This window comes from Colossoma macropomum, unplaced genomic scaffold, assembly GCF_904425465.1.
Source record: "Colossoma macropomum unplaced genomic scaffold, Colossoma_macropomum, whole genome shotgun sequence".
Classification (NCBI taxonomy): Eukaryota; Metazoa; Chordata; class Actinopteri; order Characiformes; family Serrasalmidae; genus Colossoma; species Colossoma macropomum.
This window is the reverse complement of record NW_023494791.1, coordinates 9,308,278-9,331,811: the sequence shown is the minus strand read 5'-3', so window position 1 is coordinate 9,331,811 and position 23,534 is coordinate 9,308,278. Positions and strand designations below refer to the sequence as shown.

General features: G+C 40.4%; 1 protein-coding gene across 3 annotated transcripts in view; it reads right to left on the bottom strand.

Annotated features, from left to right (window-relative positions):
- LOC118810206 (echinoderm microtubule-associated protein-like 4) overlaps window positions 1–23,534 on the bottom strand; it is a 76,154-nt gene that overhangs the window by 11,795 nt on the left and 40,825 nt on the right. For 2 of the 3 annotated variants that reach the window (XM_036573798.1, XM_036573797.1), the window contains exons 2-15: window positions 20,464–20,640; window positions 14,676–14,808; window positions 13,282–13,479; window positions 10,356–10,499; window positions 10,213–10,238; window positions 10,009–10,041; window positions 8,377–8,500; window positions 7,954–8,103; window positions 6,839–6,908; window positions 6,153–6,263; window positions 4,243–4,338; window positions 3,705–3,839; window positions 2,619–2,754; window positions 92–243 (exon numbers count right to left, since the gene is read on the bottom strand). In XM_036573798.1, coding sequence (XP_036429691.1) covers window positions 92–243; window positions 2,619–2,754; window positions 3,705–3,839; window positions 4,243–4,338; window positions 6,153–6,263; window positions 6,839–6,908; window positions 7,954–8,103; window positions 8,377–8,500; window positions 10,009–10,041; window positions 10,213–10,238; window positions 10,356–10,499; window positions 13,282–13,479; window positions 14,676–14,808; window positions 20,464–20,640 — 1,685 coding nt within the window. The remainder of the gene's footprint in view (window positions 1–91; window positions 244–2,618; window positions 2,755–3,704; window positions 3,840–4,242; window positions 4,339–6,152; window positions 6,264–6,838; window positions 6,909–7,953; window positions 8,104–8,376; window positions 8,501–10,008; window positions 10,042–10,212; window positions 10,239–10,355; window positions 10,500–13,281; window positions 13,480–14,675; window positions 14,809–20,463; window positions 20,641–23,534) is intronic. The other variant, XM_036573799.1, reaches the window with a different exon arrangement.

Sequence of the window (23,534 nt, the reverse complement as noted above, 5' to 3'; positions counted from 1 at the left end):
GCAACTTAGTGTGGGTGTTTTTCAGTTGCCAATCCCTCAGTTTATGAACTATTGTTGCGCTTGTGCATGTGTGGGGGGTCTATTAGCCCACCTCTATGTCTCTCTCTGGGTTGAGGTCATGGTCCCACAGGATGATCTTGTGGTCTTTGCCTCCTCCAGTCAGCAGTGTGCCATTTCTCATTTGACACAGTGTGAACACACTGCCGTCATGGGCCTTGATTTGACGAGTGATCTGAAATGCTCCTAAGGGAAGCAGGGACAGGGAGAGTCGGGAAGAGAGGGGGAGAGAGAAAAAAATATATTATCAGTTCCTCTTAGGTAGAACTGTTACTAGTTTCAGTCTGACTGAAAAGAATCAACAGCATAGTGTGTTGTGAGAGACAAATTGATCCAGTAACACCATAAGTACACACCATTGTCTGCTGAGGAAACGGTAAATGGTACTGGTGAGGGAGATGAGAGGCAGATGAAATGCACTCTGACAATGAGAAAAGCAGCTTGCACAGACAGAAATCAGAGAAGGAGTGTAGAAAAAACAGACAGAAAATACAAAAGAAAGATGGAGACTGCTCAGACGGTGATTTCTGGGAAGAGAATACCACAAATACTTTTCATGGCTAATGTGGTTTGGCACTGACATGCACTTAGCTCTTAGTGTTGCCAGTGGGGATCTGCAAGGGGGTAGAGAGGGAGAGTAGGGATGTGTGTGTGCGAGTCTATGTCTGAGTGAAAATCTGCATTCTCAACATTCTTCCCGATTATCACTCCCTCTGTATAATAATGCCGAAGCCTCTGCTGGTAGCATATAATCAAAGCAAGAGAAGGACCTAGCCATGCCATCCACTCTGTCAAAACACCTCAAATACATACAAACACATACGCACAGGACACAAACTACAAAGGCTGTCGAAAGACTGAGACAGGATGTAAAGTAGACAGTCGGGTCTTCCAGAACACTCGACACAGACAAAGCAGAGAGAAAAGCCCCTCAGTGAATCTGAAGTGACTGAATAACTGCTGTTTGCTGCTCCTTCAATATGGAGTACAGATGCATCCAGCATAATTTGCATAGGTGCATGTAAGCATAGACACATGCACTAAGAATGACTTGTCTATGTGTTACATCTTTTACAATACTCCTTAACATAATTACATAATATTTACAATATTCCTTATATAGTTCCTTAACATAATTCCCAGCCAGCAGAGAGCTAGTCATTGCCTTAACAACACAATCTCACACATATCCACACATAACATGGGTGTAGCCGCAGGGGACTGAAGAGAACAAGGCTTCTTCACTTGGAAGCCAGGCCTCCCAGATTTCAAGCTCCTCAAAAAAAAAGTCCTCCAATGCCAATGAAAATATACATTGTAATTTGTCTTGCCCTCTCATGTACAATAAACCCAAAGGAGTTCGTGCATCCTCGTGACTTTTTTTTCATCATAAATGCCAAAGCTCTCCTTTCATTGTCACCTAAGTGGCCAATACCACCATGGCAATGTTTATAAGGCTGCATTATACATAGTTGCTGTTCTACATCAAATCTGCAAAAAGACAAAGATTTTTTTTTTTCCAAAGCCAATATGTAAACAGAGCATTACACTACTCAAGTGTTTCTGCAGATTGTGGGAACGTGCTGAGCTGAGATAGCTCTAAGCACAGGCTGCTACCTACTTAGATAACGAGCTAGGTAAGTGGTAAAGTCAAACTTAGTAAAGCATACAAAGTTTAATACTGCACAAAATCGATGAGAACACTGCAGTCCTCAGCTATCCATCCCAGACATCTTCACCTAGTGCTGCAAAAGGTATGCTTGAGGCGAATTAGCCAATACTGTTGTGGCATGTTGTTACAGTCAGTAGGCAGTTAAATGCAAGGTCAGCAATTGTGTGCTGTGTTTAAATTTGTGAACATTTTCTCTCTGGTTATGGTAGCTGCAATGAAATAGGCTAAGCTATAACAACAATCTCACTGGAGCAATGTCGGTGGGTCATTCAAAGTTGGCCACCCCAATCTGCAACCAGAATCTACCTAAAATGAAATTCCAGCTATGCCTCTGACACACACACACACATACACACACACATACACACACACACATAAGCGTTCAACAGCGAGCAGACGCAACTGAAAGTTTTTAACTTAATTGCATCTGGTCATGTTTGCTGTGACGCTAACGCTAAAGTAGTGATTCAGTGTCCCATGACCGAGAATGCAGGTTGCACTCTTGTCCTGTAGGAGGCACTGCTCTAAAGGATACTACGGCTTGCAGCGCAGGGGGTAAATAATTGATAAATGGTTAAGAACTGGCAGCAGGCTTCACACCAGCCCCGGCGATCCTGAAACTATTACTACAGAGAGAAAAGACCTGCCAGCAAACACACGCATAATCACATGCTAAGGTAAACAACTTGATTCTTCAGTTCTTCTGTTCCTCATATTTCTCAGACAAAGGTTACAGCATGAGAAAACTGGCAGAATCAAAACATGACTAAATGTGTGTAAGTGTGAATGAGAAAGAGAAAGCAAGAAAGTGTGGGGGAGGAGGAAAGAATAAAAAAGGAGTGAGGGAGAGCAAGAGAAGAGAGAGAGACAGAGAAAGAAATAGGTCTACCTTTGGGTCCTTTGCCTGGGGCCGGTTCCACTGTGCTGCGGGTCCAGATCAGCAGGACGCCTCCCGAATCTCCGGTCAGGATGTCTCCATTATTAAGGAAGGCCAAACACTGGACGAACTTGGGCTTCTCATATTTCTAACACACACACACAGACAGCACACAGGGTCAGAATGTACTTACTGCATCTGGCTTCATCAACCAGACGGACAGGAAGCTGTGTGATATTATGATAAAGGATAAATAACACCTGAACCATGAATCATCTAAGCGTTTATTAAACTGAAAAGAAACTTCACATTTATGTGCAGTTGCAAATAGGCCAGTGCCTGGTGACTCTTAACTGAGGGACCATGGTAACAGCTCCTAGTGACAGTACATACTAATTTTCTTGTATAATTTGGCTAAGCTAAGCAGTTACAGACACCACAGCATTAGACAGTAAAGTTTATGCGACATTCACAATTCTGTTCATTATTACTAGATTACTTACAGTTTCATGGCCAAATTGACAATAATATACTGCAACCAAACTTTTACTGAACTATGCTTTTATGTTGTTTTATTTGACAAAGATTAAACTTCTTATCCCTGGATGTATATCAGTTAATGCTCCTGGGCACATCATCAGTGATGTTCTTTGAAGCACCAGCAGAGGTACTTGCAGAGATAAGAATAATAGCACCCCTTTTTCTTCCAATACACCAGATGCCAGACCAAAGTGATGGTGTGTGAATTGAAGCTTAATCTTTGGCTAATAAAAGGCAAAACAAAGGAACCATACCCCTACCCCCACCTCCTGGACCTCAGTTTAACCATTTACCACAGCTCTTCTCCACACAACAATCCAAATTAGAAGATTCTGTTGCCAGTGCAAGCCTATCTGGAAATGTCTCTGTGTCTATGTATGAATTTGCATGTTCTCTGCAAACTCTGTCCACCCTAACATACAATCATTTGCAAGCCCACACTTGTGGAACTGATAAAGTTCCTCTATAAGTGGATGAGTCACAAGTGCACGAGTGTATGAGTCTGTGTGTGCGTGTGTCCATGTGCACGTGCATGGGTGTGGGTGTATGTGTACTGACCCCAAAGATGCCCTGCTTGCGAGCCAGAGAGTTGCCACTCCATGTCCAGAAAAAGATATGTGATTTGCCACAGGTGACAATGGTGTTGGCATCTGTGGGGTGAAACTCAACTGCTAAGACCACTTCGTTAGTTGTCTAAAAGAGAGAGAGTGAGAGAGAGAAAAAGAGAATGAGAGAATGAGAGATAGAGATACATACATACATTACACACAACATTAAGGAGAACAGGCTAAACATGGAATGGGGTGGGACCAGGGGAAAGAAGGAAGGAAGAGACTAACTGAAATTAATGTATGGGTCAGGGAAAAAGGTTATGTTGATGTCATACAGCGACATGAGAGAAGCAGAATAACCAGGACAGCAACAGGCAAACACTGGAAAAAAAAAATAAAAAAAAACACTGGAAAGAGGTGGTTAGTGCGGCAAGGAGGGATAACAGACAGGGAGGTTTTCAAAATCTGTGTGTGAAAGGGGAAGAATAAATATGAGAAACAGCTTAAGGGTGCAGACTAATCACATAGAGTATATGGTATCATACCTTAATCTCAGCAATTTTCGACTTTTTCTGCCAGTCCCACACAGTCAGCATGTGCTCATTGGAGTCGTCAATCACGCTGAGGTGGGTGCCAGAGTCCTGAACACATGCAAAAACACACAACAGAAACAATTTAGTGTTGGACTTGATTTCTGCTCCCCTAACTGCTCCAAACATCTGCTTAAAACCAGACTCATGAAAACCCACATCCTTTTGACTGTTTGGAATGTTTGAAATGTCCACATGCATCAGCGTTTTCATTAACATATTGTGAGTCAACACTATACAGATGTTAAGGCAGTGACTGATAAAGTGTTTGAAGTGTTTTACAGACACAATGTAAAAAAAATCTAAACATGACTCGTGTGAATGGTAAATGAGACAGGTTGTTCTCAAAGACACGATAATAAAAACTAGACTTTAAAATTTGTTGAGAAACTTTATGCTAGTTACATGAGTTTATTACATTAGTTCAGAAACAAATAACTTGGGAATTGCCATGCTTGACAATTTCATGCAATTGAGGCAGTAAAAGAGTACTAGAAATGTACTGTTTGAATCAAGACAGGAATGATTCTGCCAAATGTATTTGCTGTAGCTTAAAAATTCAAAAGCAAAAGAATGGATTAAGGAAGGGTGTAGAAAAATAAATCACTGAATATGTTTTAAACCTAATAATAGAGATAACTAAAAAAGTAAGACTAATACAAAAGACTGGGTTAAAACAACAAAAACACTCAGCACAGCAAAAGATAGCTAAAAAATATCAAACCTAAAGACCAAGTGAAATGTTAAACTGAAAAAGTAAATAAAGGCTGCCCTGTAGAAGACCTTGAGGTGTTTTACCATTTCATTTTAATGTTCAAGCAATCTAGCAGTAGATGACCTCAGAAGGCAATATCACACTTACAGACAAAGAGATTTCAATTTGTTTAGCAGTTTTGAAATCTTTACCATAAAAAATGAAAAATTTACAGATCAGTGAAACTGTGACTTAACTGGAAATGGGATAGTATGAAAATTCCCATTCATGATATCTGTGGGCAAATTTATCAGGATTTTGGAATTATCTGTAACATACTGAAAATATTTTAAAAGCACTAATAAACATTAAAACATTTCACTACATGTTTAACATTATATTTTATTGGACTTACACTTCTTAATAACACAGGAATATATGAAAATACAATTTACATTATTAAGATATATTATGATCTATATATGAGATAGTAATAACACTGGTACTATTTTGTGTTCAGGTTATAATTATTCAACAATGCATTGTTCTGGCGCACACTCTGCATGACAGAATTATTATGATTTCACCTGGTAAAATTTTAACTGGTTTTATACTGCAGTACATCATTAAATCTCATCTCCAGATACAAAAATGGCAAAAGCTGTAATGTGTACTTTCTTTTGAGCTTTTGCTAAGAGTGTAAATTAATCTTTTTGTTTTTGGGTAGCTATATAAATGTGAATTACAACAGTCACTGGCAGAGAAGACAAAATGTGTTCACTTTTTAACATCCTGCAAAGTCTAATTCATACAATATTTCTAAGGTTGACAGAAAGCATTAACCTTATCAATATTGTATGATATTTCTAAGGTTGATGCTTTCTATCTGTGTCCTGGCTGTGAACCAGAAGCAGGAACAGGGCTGAAAAGAGAGATGAGGAACGTTAATATCTGGCTGATTAGACTCTCTGTGGGGCATTTTACACCTCTACGCTATCAGCACACCATGACCCACTAGCATAATTTAAACACACAAACAGGTCTAGACCAAAAGAGAACCACAACACCAGAACCAAGTGTAGAACTCAGACCTGCGCTTCTGAAACTGCTCATGTTTTACTTTTTGAAGTTCAAGAACCAGCAAATTAGGGGATGATGAACAAAGACTCACAGCTTTAGAGAAAGCGAGGGATCCCACTCCTCTCTCAAAGGTGCCCAGGCCGATGACCTGCAGGGTGGTCAGAGTGACAGAGTCCCACACTCTTACGTGAGGCTGCAGTGGCTAGGGGGAGGGAGGGAGGGTAAGGGAGAGGGAGAGAAAGTGTGCGAGAGAGAGAGCAGAAAGAGGGAGAGGGAGGGAGGGAGAGAGAGAGAGAGAAAAGGGGGGGTGTTGGCATTAATCATTGTCAGATCCTGGTTTTCAGTTTCAAGCAAGGATTACACAGAACTGCAACAGCATGTTTCCACTGTATTGTGTTACAGATATGAGAAGGAAAGAGATATATTGAAATATAAAAGGTGCATCGAGAGAGCTAGAGATGGCCAACTGCTGAACTTTAAGCCTGGTTTGCTATATTTATGTGCATTTTTCCATATAATGCATGACCTATCTTTATAATACAGTGAGCACTGATCCTATGGTCCTGCCATGTGAAAAGGACACAAAAGAACACAAAGAGGTGTGCAAAAAAATAATAAAAAAAAAGCTCACTTGAGAACACACCAACAATAAACAGATGTAATCAAATATACCAATATGAACAATGCATGTATTGTTCCCGACTGAATTTTGATACAGATAATGCAGCTTTGTGGGGTTTCTGTGTGCATGTGGTTGTTTGTGCATGTATATGTTACCCTGCCGTCCTTGTCCACTCCTGCGATCTGTCCTGTGGCAATACGTATCTTATCTGGATGAACAGCAAGACTGGTAGAGAGCAAGAACGGAGAACATTCAATAAGATTAACAGGTTTATGGCTGGTACATGTAGAACCATTAAACGTGTATTTTGACTTCACTTTAGCGTAGAAATAAGCTTGATGACTAAATACAATCACTGGCATGATGGATATCCACACGTGATCTTTCAAGAGTGTTAAGCCATTTATGTGAGCTGTTCTGAATTATAGTCAGTGGTGCAGCTTGGTGAATTTAATATAGCTGTAGACCACCCACTGGGTAGACGTCAGACGAACATTTCGTTAACATCAACATCTGCACTGAGGACGAGGAGAGATCACTGTTAGAGTACTACTATCACAACAGCTCATGTTTTTAATGGCAGCCATTTTCATCTCTTTTCCATCTTACACTGCTTATCTTCTACTGTTCAGCCATCAAAGGCTGGCAGACAGAAAATGCAAGCTGATTACTTACATATTATGTTCCACCATGATTGCCTTTGTGTTTGTTTGAATTTATGGATGCGTGCGTGCATTAGAACTTGTCGAGATCCAAAGCAACCTGACTACTCCCCTCAGGTTTAAAGATTATTTCTCAAATAATTGTTAGGCTCAGGTCGGGTTCAAATTTCAGGTTTGGGTGTCTCATAGCCCACAGTCTTCTCAAACAGTTTTGGCTTGCATTTACCCTGCTTTTATTCTTCTTCCTGACTTTTATTATTTTAGATAATTTTGGCACTGACTGATGAATGCATTTGTTAAAGTGGAATCAAACTTAATTTTGGACATTTTATTTATTTTGTTTAGTGATGATTTGATGTCAGCGCCATTACTGACAATTTAACACTGTCACTAAGGCAGCTTACTATCAATGAGGTGTTTAGTTCAGTCTCCAGTTGATGGTAGACAAGTACAGGTCAGGTGCTGACAGAACTGTGAAGGCTGGGGCCTGGATTTAAGACTTATTGCTGTGGGTCCGGTCAGGGTTAGAAAGACTTTTGTGGGTTTCCATCAAAAAATCAGGTCTTTTTAAAACTGTAGTGTACATGTCTGCCAGAGTGAGGTCTCACCATTTGACACAGTCAGTGTGTCCTAAGTAATGCCGCTGTGTCCGCTCATCATAGTTGAATAGTACAACCACTGAGGCAATGAAGTAGACTATCTCCCCTGTAGGCAACAGATAAACATTTGCTCTGCAGTCTCGCCCCCTATAGCCATATCTGCCCTACTGAGTCAAGGAGAAAAGAACACTTGACAATGCAGTAAGAGAAAGCATTGTGAAACGCCACTGTAAGCTTTAACTCCTAACAGGCTTATTATTTAGTTACTAATCTTGGATTTTTTTCAGCAATTACTGTTTTTACTAAATTATTTGGTCACTACTATGAAACTAATATGTAAGTTATTGAGTTAAAATGAGGAATATGAGCCCTTGCAGATGAAGGGGTTAACAGAGACAACTGCAAAACTGCAGAAGCTTCTAGAAAGGATACACCCACTCCAGTTTGAGCCTCTCTGAGGGAAGCTCGGTTCGGACGTCTTCATAGTTCTCTACATCAGATGGGATGAACATGGTGATGGGACGTCCTCGCATGAACATTTTGATATAGTCACCCTCTGTAGAGAAGTCAGAGGTGAGAGGTTAAGGTGGCAATTGCATTATGCAGATGATAAATTAGTGATAATATAATCACAGATTTACATATTGGTATCATGATCAGTTAATCTTAGACCAAAATAACCAAATAAAACACATGCTTATATTTATTTAATTGGACACAGTGAACACAGTATGTTTTACTTAGGACAGTGCACTAAATACCTCCTGAGCACAACATTCATAAGCTTTAATCGCCTTTGCTTTTCTCCAAATCTTAAAAGGGTAACAGTGTTTTAAAAAGCCTCTAAATTAAACTCTTGACGAAGTTAGTTAAATTCACATGCCCTTAACTCATTCTGAAATCCAAGCAACTCAAAAGAGACAGAGAAATTTAGTGCCGTGCAGAAGGGCAAAAGCAGTGGGTTGGACGCCTATACTAGGCTGGGATTAAAGAGACGGGAAGGCAGAAGCATGAGGAGAGAAAAATGAAATGACGGCCTAGAGGTAGGAGGAGGAGTGAGACTGTGTGAGCTCAAGGGTGTTTTATGGTTTTCTCTTCTCTCCCATTTCTTTCTATTCTGTGAACTTCCTTCTTTTTAGGCTGTAATGGTGCATGCACACTGCTGCAAAATAAACAGTCTTTCCCTCAAATTGGTGTTGCCATCTTTTAAAAGCCATTTAAATGAGCAAAGGTCTCTGGCCTACCAAACTAATACTTACAAAAAGTATTTGTAAGCATACCAGCGTGTATTATTTGAGTCATGTCCCAGAAGGCCTTTGTGTGGAATTTACTGACTTTGGTGAAAAGGTGCAATCAGACATCTGACAAAGGCCTTGCATGTAGGCCGAAAAACCATGCTTTTAACCTAGTAATGTTACCCTTTTCCTCAGGACAGAGTGAGTGTTTTTACACGAGAACTTTTTCTGAATTTCAGTAGGACCTCTCCTATAGTTGGTGAAAACACTTTTTTCTTCAACTTACTGACTTAGTCTGAGGGTAAAGCTGCACTAGCATTGCTGTCCTTTGACTGTCGCATTCCACTATTAATGAGCTTTCACTGGCTAACAAACCAATTTTACACCAGATGCACTATTTTAAGGACATGCACATAGGATGTGAGTGTTTTCCATTACCCTATAACCTAGAAGGACATCCGCTTATAATATATATATATATATATATATATATATATATAAAATCAAATAAATATATAAATATATATAATCAATTTACCAATGAAAGATGGGGAGGCAGAGAAACTGTACTGAACCATGTCAGAGTGGAAAGAGAGCAAAAGGAGGGAGGCTCGTTGATCTTTTTCTTTGATCAACGCGTTATTAGGGGAGGCCATTACGTGTTTAAATCATTTTCAATTTGCACACTATATTTAGCCATGCCAAAAAAGCAAACTTAATTAATAAGGAATCTAAGCAAGAAGTGCATGTAGTCCAGCCAGAAGCGAGAGACGGTGAGCATGTGCTCATTTTGACGGCTGCCTTTGCCCTGCAGGGTGGAAGAGCTTACCTTGACTGTTTTTCTCACGAGTTGACATTTTGGCTGGTTATGGGACAGAAATAACAATTCTCAAAACAAACACAGGATGATACAGATGAGGAAGAAAACAGCTATAATGATTTGACAACCACAAGACTGACAACAGTAATTATAAGACAGGTAGGGCCAGGGAGGTGGGGTTGGTGCTAATGCAAGAAAGAAAATAATCTTTACCTTGGCTGATAACTGGATCTCTGTGTCTGAGAAAACAAAAAAAAAAAACATTTAAAAAGAGGCTTATTTATGAAAGCCAAGAAGTTCTCTGAATCTGGGACAGCCAGAAAGGAAGGGACGAAGAGTACTCATATATTACTAACTTCTCTGCATTCTTCACAACTTTGGCCAGCAGTTTGGAGGTGGAGGCAGCTTTGACCAGCTTGTTCCTGCTTTCCTCCCCGCTCTCCCATGTGCTGCTCTGAGAACGCTCCATTCCTCCACCCCGCTTCGCACTGTGGCCCCTGCTGATGAGGCAAAGAGAACAAAAAACATGCTAGTCTTCCATTTGCAGAAAAAAAAAAAACAAGAGGAAGGAGAAACTCTGATGTGCTGAATATAGGTCAAGAAGATGAGAAAAAAGTGTTGTAATTAAATGGAGAGGCATGGTGAGACTGGAGGCATGCTCTCTTTTAACCCACATGAAAATCTACCCCTATCTGAATGACTAAATCACTTAGAGCTTAATTTACATAATTCACTGAATTCAGACCGCAAATTACACCAAATTCATTCCTCCATATGCACATACCTCTCCTGCTCTTTGGTTAATCACAAACCTGAAATAGCAGAAAAAAGCAAAACCATGCCTTCATCACGGAAGACACAGTGATGAGTTTACACATCCCTCCAGAAAGGGTCCGTGCATGCATTAGGCCAGGCTCACAAGAGAAAGCACCCCCATTTAGTTGTTAGTACACACGCTGGTCAGCTGAGAACCCCAGCCCCAGTCATTTAATATGATAAAACAGTAAAAAGGCACACAGAAGAGCTAAAGGGACAAGACAGTGAAAGCACAAATAAATAGCTGAGAGAAGAAAGAGAGGTAAAATGGTACAGAAGAAAAGGAATAAAGGAGTAAGGAGGAGAGCAATCCTCATGCGAAGCTGTGTGTAAGGAGAAATTGTTAATAGCATGAAAACAAAGGTGCACGCTGGATCACCCCAACAACACTGATCTCCATCCAATACATCTACACATTAAGAGTGGATAAATTGAATGTACAGTAAATGATTCATGGTCTATTCATAGTCTTCATTTTCATATTCAGAACATAAACTGTATGACCACTGTTCTTGATAGGAAATGCTTTCCTTTGCGCACTTTCGTAGGCTAATCACACTCCGATAACTTGCAGTACTTGTATTCTGGCTTTGTTAATTTCAAAATTTTTCTTAAATTCAAGGGATTAACTTGTACCCATACTTTAATGTTTACTATGAAGTATAATAACATTGCTACAGAAATTAGTGTCTAAATTTAAATATGTACTGACAGAATAGAGAGGTATTGGATTGATATTGATTTGGTAGATTCAAGTGCACTTCCTTCACTTCCTTTATTGGATATTAAAAGTAAAAAATAGCTTTTTGATACTAATTCAATTTTGAATACCACATAAAAGTAAAAACACTTTATTCTCAATATTACGCTGAGTAGTGGTGGAGTTTTCATTTGCATGTAAGCATAGCTGTTTGGAAGGATTCAGTAAAAGCATGATGGGTGATTCCCTCGCACACATGCAAATGCACACACAGACACACACACACACACACACACACACTCACACAAACACCCACAGAGAGTCCATTAATGGCCCACAGCAGGGCATATCATACAAACAACTCCCACCCCCTACCCCATTAACCCTGGGCAATAAGGGAGCAGAAGAGGAACTGTTTGATGTCCAGCAGAGCAGACATGCTTCCCAGTCACAAAAATGACTTAAAAAAAATCTCTTGATAGATGAACACTAGTGAGAGAAGCCGAATTTGTTCCTTAGAAGCCTCAGAGTCCTTTTACATTACAATAGGCACACTTCAGTGAGAATGTTAATAAGAATGCTAGTCACCACTGGCAGATCACCTGCCAGTTGCTCACTCTGAGACTTTTAAGACTACAAAACAAACCTCCACTCAACAGTTCTTTTTCTATTGCATTAACAACAGTTGAGTAGAAACTAATCAGTGTTTGATAATGTCTGAAACTAATCATAACACAAAGACTTTTAAGAGTCCACATAGTCAATACGTGTTCTGTGGTCTTCCAGCACTACCCTGAAACCTACTAGCCGTGTAACGGCTATCCACTTACAGCAGTGGGAGTGGAGCACTCATCATTCAAGTCCCCACACTAACACAATTGTTTGCAGATGCTTTGCATGGCTAATTCTCCTGGCTATGGCTGGGCCTTGACCAATAATTTATTCTTCACACAGCCTAACAACCACGGCTCAAGTTTTAAGGAAAAGGCTAATTGGTTTGCTATGCCTCTTAAACTAATTGGATTGGACGGGTGGCATGACTAGTATGAATATCTCAGCAAACCGCCTCTGCGCTGAAATGATTACTTATGGTGTCAAAGCGCACTTGAGCTAATGCGTAAGCCTGATTGCTCGCTACAGGTAGGGGCATTGCCTCACAATATATCAGGTGGCCTAATGCACGGTTACAGATTAGGGCAGTAGGGACATCTGCTTTCCATTACTCCTCCTTCTTTGGGTGGACAGATCCAAACTGACCAGAGTTGGTATGAGATCAGTGGACTATTCATGCTAAAGTGGCACTCAAATCCACAAACTCTAGACCTGCAGCAAAGGTCAGAATGAGTAAACGGAGAGCATGATGCGGCTCTGCTGCTCCTTAAAGACTTAAGTAATCTTTGTGAAATCGTTTGACAGTGCATCAAACTTGTTCTCTTTAGTAGGAGCATTATCCTTAAAGCTCACTGATCCTCTCCTTCTGTGGCTCACATCTTCATTAGTGTAAAACTGATAGAACCTACAGAGAGAACTATATTAGGCATTAACTCTAATCTCTGACAAATTATGAAGTGTAGTGTCTTTGTTTGAGAAGGTTTGGACTACAAGTAGATGATTTCATTGTAACAAAGAAACTTAATATGGGTGTGCGCAATTGAGATGATATTGATGTGGGAAGCATGCCAGTCCTGCCCTTTAGCCACAGGTAAAGTGCGTTGTGAGATTTTTGCGGCTTGCTGCAGAAACATTGCACGGACGTTGGGAGGAACCTTTTGGCTGGGGAGGGCCCTTTGCTCTCCAGTGCCGGTCTCTGAGGCTGTAGGGGGTGTGGGGAAGGGGGGTGGCTGGAGGGGGATGGTGCCTGGGGGGTGCTGGGTGTTGAAGGGGGTTTATCGTTAGCTTGTGGTGGCTCTTCCTTCTCCTTGATCCCCTCCATCGGAGGCTTGTCTTTTTTCTTCTCGCCACCACTGCAAAACAGCAATCCATCAACCAGGGACAGAGCAGGCCATGGGACAGAAATGGTCAATACTGAGGTCAAATGGACAAACACTGAAATATTTTACAGAAATAATGCATAATTCAAACGGAGGAAAGAAAACCGCAAATGCCCAATACATCAACATGCACAAGCACTTCATCTTTGGCATACGTCACAGTTGGTACAGCACAGCAGTGGCAAACACTGTGACAAAAAGGAAGAAGCTCTCAGAACAGGACTTCCAGGTCAATGTCTTACAGGTCAGCTGACCAAATTTACTGCAGTTGTGTTCATTGCCAGTGATCAGGGAACTGGCCCAATTTCAGCACACACGAATGACAAATATCTACAATAACTCTACAAACAAGGAAGTGTTGCTCTTTATCCAAGAGTTTATACACTTTGACAGGCACTTAATACCAATCAAACTGGGCTGTCAAAGCCCAGACATAATTATGAGCTTTGTAAGCAAGAGCAATTTTTCACTGAATCACTGAAAGCTGTGAAATAAATCTTTAGCAGGTTTGATGCTCTCACAGAGATCCAGGGTAATAATACAGTAATTAGATATGGTAGTTAGGTCTTGGTCAACATGAGGGGATACAAGACTGTAACACTGTGAATAATTCTGTATGTGTTAGGGATGCAAATTTTGGCAAATTCTTTTGACCAGTAACCAACTGTCGCTAGTCCACGATTAGTCAGTCAATGGTTTGGTCAAAATAAAATCATTGTTGCATTCCCATGTATGATTTTCTCACACCATCAAGCATCATATATTTTCTCCAAGACCATGAACAAAATAGTTGCCATATCACTTGCAGATGTTTGCTTTTGATATTGCCATCAATGTAGCTGGGGCATAGTCCTCTTGAAAAGTAGTCCAGAATACTACTAATTTCAGCTGTGTGCTTAAATTTTAGTATTTAGCGGAACCAATTACCTATTGCACCCTAATGCATCATTCAAGAAATGTTCCTCCACCTAAAATGATCAAACTACCTTTTTAAATAGGTACAGCTGTTTATTAAAAATGACGTAAAATGAAATTCATACTTTTTTTTACCCAACAGCACTGGCCGTATCCTTAGTGTGTACTGTGTTATAGGAGCAAGTGTTTTGCAAAGTGCTAGATCTGATTTTGCTTGCTTTGTGGTTTTGTATGTGCATGTGAGTATGTGTTACCTCTTGGCTGCGGAGGACAGCGTCTCTTTCCTGGCTACAGACACCGTGGAGCTGTCTCTGTGGGACTTGCGGCCACTGGAGCTGCCGTTAGCAATACAGGACATGGAGAAGGCCTCACGCAGTGGGGTCTGACCTGCACAACAAATCCAGGGTCAGTGAGTGTTTCTCTCTCATTATAGTAAGGAGTTATGAGCAGTTATGAGAGTTCCATTATTATTTATGGTAATGCAGTCAAGGTGCTAGAAATATATCTAATGGCTACTGTTACAGGCTTATCTCTCTGCAGATGCTTTAGCTGAACTTAATCATATATTGGCCATCAAATCATTTTTCATTAGGCATGACTTCATCCAGAGTTGTTTGATGGATAGTGATGAAACCTGATTAGTCAACAGAGAACAACCAAAAGGAAGGAGGATAAATGAGGACAGTGACTGTAATGTGATTTACAGTGGAGATGAGGAAGGCAGATAGGAGGAGGGGAGGTCGAGAACGAAGGCAGAGTAAAGGGTAGCTAAATGAGGACAGGATGTAGACAAGGTAATTGGATCAAAGAGGAAGGGATTAGGCCAGACAAGTTGGACTACTTAAGTAGAGCCCTACCACTCCTTGAAGAAAAACAACATGATAGCAAACAAAACAGAAGAGTCAACTCAGACGATAATAAGGAATACCCACCCAGAGCACACATATAGCCCAGACCAGGCAACAACAAACTCCAAGCATAAGTAATAGATATGGATATATATTTAACATTAGACATCTAAGTAATGCAGCAATGAATTAAGGAGGAGACATGTCACTAAGCTGAAATATGAATGGGAAAGCTTGTGACGCTCAACATGGTGTCTGTTTGTGGAGAACGTCCTGTCCTTCAATAAAAAGAGCCAATCAGCTAACAGATTAAGCCCCTACTGGGTAAAGCCCTCCCTCGCTGTTGAGATCTTCACAAAAGCAGTAGCCACACTTTATTTTAGAAATAAAGGTGCTGTGCAGGTGCTTTTTTCATTCATCAAGGTACAAACAATGTAAATGTCCCTCTAAGGTACAACACTGGTTTTAAGGTCCAATTGTGAACCTTAAATACGTTTTTCCAGGTGAAAAGTACATATTTCTACCTTTTCATAACATAATATTTTAAAACAGAACAGTAAAATAAAAAGCCTGGAGACGAGACGGGGTGTGTGGAGTCAATACAATTTAGAAAATATAATTTCAATGGATTATGGTACAATTATGTGCCTTGACTAAAGGTACTGAGATGTACCCTTAAGGGTACCACTCCAGTGACAAGAGGGGTACTGACCCAGTTGGAGCTTCATAACTTTTTTTCTGAGAGTGCAGGCCATCCTGAAAAACATGATTTTATGCATTATTTGACCCAAATACTACAAACTATTTATGAGGTTTATCAGATTTTTAGATTATGTCAGATTATGTTAGATTTTACCAGTGATATATTTTGACCTTTTTTTGGTCACTCCCTATTCAAAGAGATAGGAGCCTAGTTTTGTATGACTGGAAATAACTGCCCGGCTCCATTGCCAAAATGGCCACTGAGCGAACAGAGTTTCCTATAAGGACTTTGGCATTGGTCAGCGCATTGCGTTTTTGTTTCCTTTGTAGTACAGCAGTGACCCGTCTAATCATTGTATAACTGTGGCCTGTAACCTTGTGAAGCAGGCTTGATTAATTACATCTTCCTGCAAGGATGTATCTGTGTCTCTGTCTTTGTGCGTGCGTGTGTGTGTTGGGGAGGGGGCTGATCTGATGTCAGTGCCACATGGCCCAGTTTAATGCTCAATTAGCTCCCAACAAAAACACAAACAACATGTGGCTGGTCTCATCAGACGGCAGCGTGCGTCTGTGTGTGGGGGGATATGCAGGAGTACAATACTGTTTCTCCATTGAACAACGGGATCTCTGAATGGTGATTTCTTCAGCTCATGCCCATGTTGTGTTTATTGTATGCCATTAATGAATTGCATCAAAATATGAGTGTGAATTACTAACTTAACAGCAATTCATCAGTTTTTCAGAACGTTTGTAAACTGGATTAAGCCTTGGATATACTACATGAATTACAAGTCCTAACAGATTATAAGAAGACTAGGTATTTCACACTTTCATACTGGTTTCCACAGATGGTTTTGGGGACGACTGAAATATTGGGCATCACGCACTAAATGACTTGGGATCATTACATAGCTCTGAAGCAGCAGTGAGGGTCATGGACAGTACAGACTCATCTACAGTGAGAATCAGGGATAAAATCAGGGTAAAAGTCATGTTACATGTACATATTAAATTAAGAAAAAACAAATTTATTTAAGAAAAAGCTGATGATAACGTTCATTTATCTATTGTGAATTTGTCATATATAAATCTTACTTAAGTCTATTCTTTGACATTTTCTAAGAGTAGTCACACTGACTAGCATCTTCACAATACTGTCCAGAGATTTTGTCACAACTCCTTCCCCAAAAACCTTACATTTCAGGAATAAGTGACATTAGCCCAACTAATGCAGCTTCACACTTCACACCGCTGCCCAGCATCACTTTATATCACTTGTATTTATGACATTTCAGGTCACTAGGAGGTATATAGGCACAAACTTTTACCTCAGAGACTTTTCTATAATTTCTGTTATATTATGTAGAGCTGTGAGCAGTGAGTTGCCTGTAGTAATATACTGCATAGTCACTTGCAGATGCTGTAGTACATTTAGGAGAAGAGCACAACTCAACCACCCAGACACAAGGTGACCTGCAGTGTTTGTGTGTGTGTCTGCGTGTGTGTGGGCCTGCAGAGTCTCACAGTGGGCCCACATGTGACCTCCTAACACCCACAGGAAACCAAGGAAATCTCTGTCTTCCATCTACAGCATGTCACTGGCTTCTTCTTGCCCTGCCCCCAGAAACTCTCAAACGCAGTTGGCCGGCAACAAAATCAGACATTCTCAGCGGGAGCAAGAACATAGATGTCAGACCACCCTTAATCAGACTTTAATCACAACTGCACAGAGAGCAATGAACATAAACTTACTGTAAATCCCATTTTAAACCAGAAGCAACTACTGTACTGTTTCTAGCTAGAAGGCACTAGCATGGCTGGATGCAGGGAGGGTTGGGGCTCATGTAAAAATCATTACACCAATACTATGCATGGGATGACAACAGTATTAACAGTATTTCATTCAGGCACTTAGTGCATGTGAAGCAGTTAGAGACTGCACAGAGAAAGCCCATTTCAACAGCCTTAATAGCAGCTGATCTGGGGAAGAAAGAAGAATTCACAAGAGAGTGGAAAGAGTGAGAAGAGAAATAGATCTCTTAGTGGAGAAGCATAATGGGAAACGCAAGCGAATAGATAAAGGAATGGATTATGATAGGAGCTGTGAGTCAGCCTTGACATTTAAACGCAGAGGGTGAGAGAGGAAAAGGGGGAACGATACAGAGATTGAGGAGAAGGAGGTGCCTATTCTGGGGGTACAATTAGTGAGCTTCTGGAATCTCACTAGAAAAACTGAAATGAGATTGAGAACACAGCTGTAGATGACAAACAGAAATGAGGGGACATGCAAGCACACTCCACATAATTGAGTCAAGTCTCAGAATCGAGAAGTTACTAAGACAATGGTTTCTTCTTCTTTGGAGTTTCAACCTGGCACAATGATTAAAAACAGCAGTTCTTTTTCTCAGTTCCTCCTTTTCAGTCACATTTAACTATTATCTTTCATAAACTTGGAATATGGAATAGCTAAAAAGGCACCACTGCCACCACACGATTACTGGAGCGACCACTGTACTAAAACTTGGACTGTGTTTCTGATTGAGGCTTTAAAAAGAACTCCAAACTGTAGATTAGGAGCCATTCCCATCTGTTTCCTCTATGGGAAAGAGGAGATCACTTCTACTAAGAGAAAAGAGGTCCAAAAGTTTCAAAAACACTCCCACTCACTTTCTCTCCCTTGCGAGCACACAATAGTTAGAAGGGTGGGAATTGTTTCTGAAGCATGACTGTAGAATAAGTGTTCGCCAGTGTCCATAGGTGACACACACACACACACACACACACACACACACACACACACACACACACACACACACACACAGTTCCAGAGCTTCTGGAAGAGCGCAGTGGGAACGGGAAAGGAGGGGGTGGTGAGCGGATGAGAGCTAAGACAGTGCCAGCAGTTTTGTCAGGAAAGACAGATTCTTTTCCCTCTCTCCTCTGTGCTCCTCTTCCTTTCTGTTTCTGCTTTAAACTACAAATTTACACAATTTGCTGCTTTTAATCTAAATTCAGTCTCAATCAGCTTTTGTTGTTTTGTTCATCAGTTTTATCTAACTGAACAGAGTGCTGAGGCAAAAAGAAAGCATATAAGTTTAAGAGAGACAGAAAAAGAGACGGAAAAAGGTCAAAATACAATTTTGTCACAATATACTTTTATCAGCTATGGTGGATACTGAACAACTGCATGGATAATCAGTCCTGTTTAACTGGGTGCAGGGCAGCACATAAATAAAATCAAATCATTGTATTCATAGACTTTGGTAGTGTTTTATAATGCAACACTATTGGTGCTTTTTCCTCTGTTCCAACTTATCAACCCTCAAAAAAACTAAATAATGTGACACACATTGTCTATTTTGAAAATTTCTTTAAGTGTCATATTAAATTTTTGCCATGTCGCCATATATTTTGCCATATGGGAAAGTGACTGAAAGTGACACAAAGGGATGTTATAAAGTTGCAGTCATGTTGCACTCTTAAAAATAAAGGATTCTTTGAGCGGTGTCACAGATGAACCATTCTTTATTTCCTTAAGGAACCATGTTTGACAAGAGATCAGTAAATGTGAAGTCCTTTTAAACATTTAAAGAACCATGACAAAATGTAAAGGCTCTACGTCAATTAAAGGGTTACGTGTGGAGAATCTCTAAAGGACCCGTATCCTACAATTTTCTTGTATTATATTTTTGTCCAATCAAGATATTTCTGTTTTTTTATGTACCAAGTACAGTCATATTTCCCTTTTCATGACCATTTTTCAACCTCTTTTTATCCCTAATTAAAAGGGCTGTTTGTATTACTGTTCCTTTAAGACTGATGTATGTATATAAGCTCTGTTCTGACTGGCTGCCCTGTATTATGGCACATTCAAAAATCTTCAGCGTGAATGGCCGGGGATGAACTACATAAATGTCTTAATTTTAATGACTTCACAAAACCAATTGATTCAAAATAGGCTGTTTCTGCATCTTAATTTCTTACTTTTAGTGGATTTTTTACAGTGTTTACCTTCTACATCAAACTCTTCTTTCATTTTTTTCAAACTCATTTTTCATGATATGGGCCCTTTAAACCTTAAAAAACTTCTCAAACATCTCATTTACAAAAATGGTTCTCTAAAGAACCATCCACTGAAAGGTTCTATGAAAAAAACAACCAGATGAAACAGTGTTGGCTGGAATGCACTTTTTTTCTGTAACCATAAATATAAGTTCTAAAACACATACTAACAGTGTTTTTCCTGAGGTCAGAGTGGCAAATCTGATACCGGCACATAAACAAACAATCCCCTCAATTTAGTCCCATGCACACACACAAACACACCCAGTTGCAATTTAAATGAAAACATCTTATACTGAGGGTCATGGAAACAGATACTGGTCTAACTCTATTCCTGCACCTCTACCACAAAAGCTTACACACCCACGCACACATCTAAGACTAGAGTGTTATCTTTTATATAACCCACACCTACACAATGCTGTCCTACCTTTGGTGCTCTGCTGTTTCTTGGCTGCCGAGTCCTCAGACAGTGCAAGGCGTCTGAGAACATCGGCCAGCGCTGCCTTCATCACCGTCAACTCATCCTCTTGCTGCTGGACCCGCAGCTCCAGGGACGACAGCCGGTCCTGCACGTCTGAGGCGCTGGCCGCAGAGATACTGTCGTCTGGGAGAGAAACGAGAATACACACTCCATTAACACATCCATATGCATTTTTAGTAGTTTCTTAGAAGTCTTTAACAGGGGCGATGGCCTGAGTACTGCACAGTTTGGCGATTACTTTGCTTTAACACTCAAGGTGTAACAATGAATCGTGATATTGTGATATCAAGATGCAAAATTTTGACAATGCGCACTCTGGAGATGTGAGAAAGCACTGGGAAGTATAGCAATTGCATTTTTTGAACACCAAAGTTTGCAAACGACCAGTGACAATCAACACTCACTCTAGTATTTTCAATAGTAAACAGCAACATGGATACAGCCATCTTTTTTTTTTTATTTGAATTATTTTGAATACCAAATCATTCAGTATTATGACTCAAACTGAAGCCTGGGCTGAGTGCACTGTTACACTCCTATCTAACACACCAACTAAACCTTGTGGAGATGTGGAGTTGAATCAGATGTTGTTGAGTAGGGAAATCACCTAACTGTTCTGGACACTGGCCCTCCAAGAACAGAGTTATCCACCTCAGGTCTCACCATGTACTTACCAGGGATGCACTGATACTGATACTGGTATCGGGTATCAGCCTGATACATGTACTCATTTACCCACACTTGTAACAATGCGTCGATACTAACATCTGTTAGTTGAGCTGATAACATGTGACATAAGCCTATTGTGCGCTGCTGCACTAATAAACAAATGACTCAAACTGGCTGTGAAGATGGACTTGCTCACACAGAGAAGTGTTACAGACCCTATGGTGGTCAGACACAAAGTGTCTGGTCATTTTAAACATTCTGCCAGACTTACTCTGTGCGATTTTAGCTTCTTTTTAAACACAATCACAATCACAACCACTTCCCTAACAGGCTACCAAAAAGGTCAACATTTGCTACCAAAGTCTGTGTATGCTGAGTTTACTCTGTTTAACTGAACAGAACTGCGGGGTATAAACATTAGTATTATAAGGTGATTTTTTTAAACTGCCTTGGTAAAACCAGTTGTAGAGACACCGTATCGTCCTAGCACGTGTATTTCACTGCACAGTACAGTTAGCCGAACTTCTATAGCTCAGTTTCTCAACATATTTGCTTAGTACACAACGTGTCCTTAGACAGAGCCACCTACAGGGGCTGCGATCATGTAGTACGTTGATCAGACAGTGTTTTCGTAAAACACGAGTAAATAAAACGCAGGCTTTATATGTACACATCAGTCTATTCAACCGTTCAGTGTGAGCTACCAAAGAACAAGATTTCTAAAATCGCGCAGTGCATAGTGGAGGACATTCAACTACAGCTCAACCAGCCAAACAAAATTTGTTTACAGCTGTACAGAAGTGCTTTTCTAATGTGGTACAAAACCTGTCTTCTCCACTTCAGCGCTACTCAATCCAAGTTAACTAATGAAACATAGCTAGCTAATGCATGTCATTTATTTCAAATCCAAAAAAATAAATAAATAAAAATGACAAAACATGGCAAAAACGGAACATCTAATTCAAACCAAACAAAATCTCATCTTCTGTTTACAAATACTAATGTGGCATTGATGAAATGTTTAGAATCCATATTTTTGGATAGAACTTCTCCTCGTTTCTATGATTGATGACTGAGAATTAAGGAACGTTCAAAGGTGTATGCAATATGTGGTCCTAGTAGGGTTAACGCCTAGATGACTTTAAAACTATGTAAGTGCTTTTCTTGCATCACAGTTTTTAGGTACACAGAGACTAGGTCAGACTGCAGGGGTAGTGGGCTAGTGTGAGACTCAGAGGGGGTTATTGGTATGCAAGGCTAGCTGGGGGGTATCTTGTTTTTCAGTGCTGCAGTGGGCTGCCTGGCGTTTCTGTGGTTAGAGCTCAGACTGCTGGAGTAGCCCACACTCACTTGGCAAAGCAAGGATCCCTGCATTCTCAACTGTGGTTAGCTAGTTAGAGGGGCACTGAGTAAGTCCTGCTAAACTTTAGACAGGGCACACACACACACACACACACACACACACACACACACACACACACACACACACACACACGTCCACAACAAAAGATCAAGAGACAACCAAGGTGAATAAAAAGGTCGCAAGAAAAACATACATATATTAAAACACAATTATAAACACAAAAACCAAAGACCACATCCAGAGCAAGATGAATCCACGCATTCCACACACAGCACTGCCAAGCTGGAGAGTGGAAAGCAGAAGCTGGTCTTAAGGTCTCAGTTTTTGCAGCCTTGTGGGGGAAGACAAAGGAGGAGAAAGGGCTAAGGAATGCCCTGGCACACGCAGAACATACACTCACCCTCGCTACATCCGGGAAGTCGGAGAGAGCACAATGAAACAGTCAGCAGTGCCAGTCAGTACAGTCCGGATGACTGGGTACTACTCAAGCACAACAGCTTAGGGCCCACAGAGGTTGGGCACATGCACACATATGTAAATATGTGTGTGTACAGACATATATAAACATATACCACCTTTCATGTATTTCATTTCAAGTCAAAATGGCTATTAAGTATAGGTTATTCACTTTTCTACTGCTATTTCCAATATTGCTGAGATTAGATACAAGATAATCAACTTGCCTAAGAAATTTCAAATTTAATTAATCAGAAAAATAACTGAAAAGGGGAGTTTCCAAAACTAGAGTTCAAAAAATTATTAAAAGATACAGAAAAAAATGTGAATCCTCGCAATTGTGCAAGACATGCTAGACCATCAAAACTGTCAACATCAGATATACAGTAATTAACGCTTCCATCTTTGAAAAGTAGGAGAAAATCAAACACCACTCTTGCTTCACGTCTGAAAAAATCCACAGGTGTCTCTGTCCATCCTCCTACTGTGAGAAGACAACTCAACACTATGTGTCTGAAAGGATGCGTAG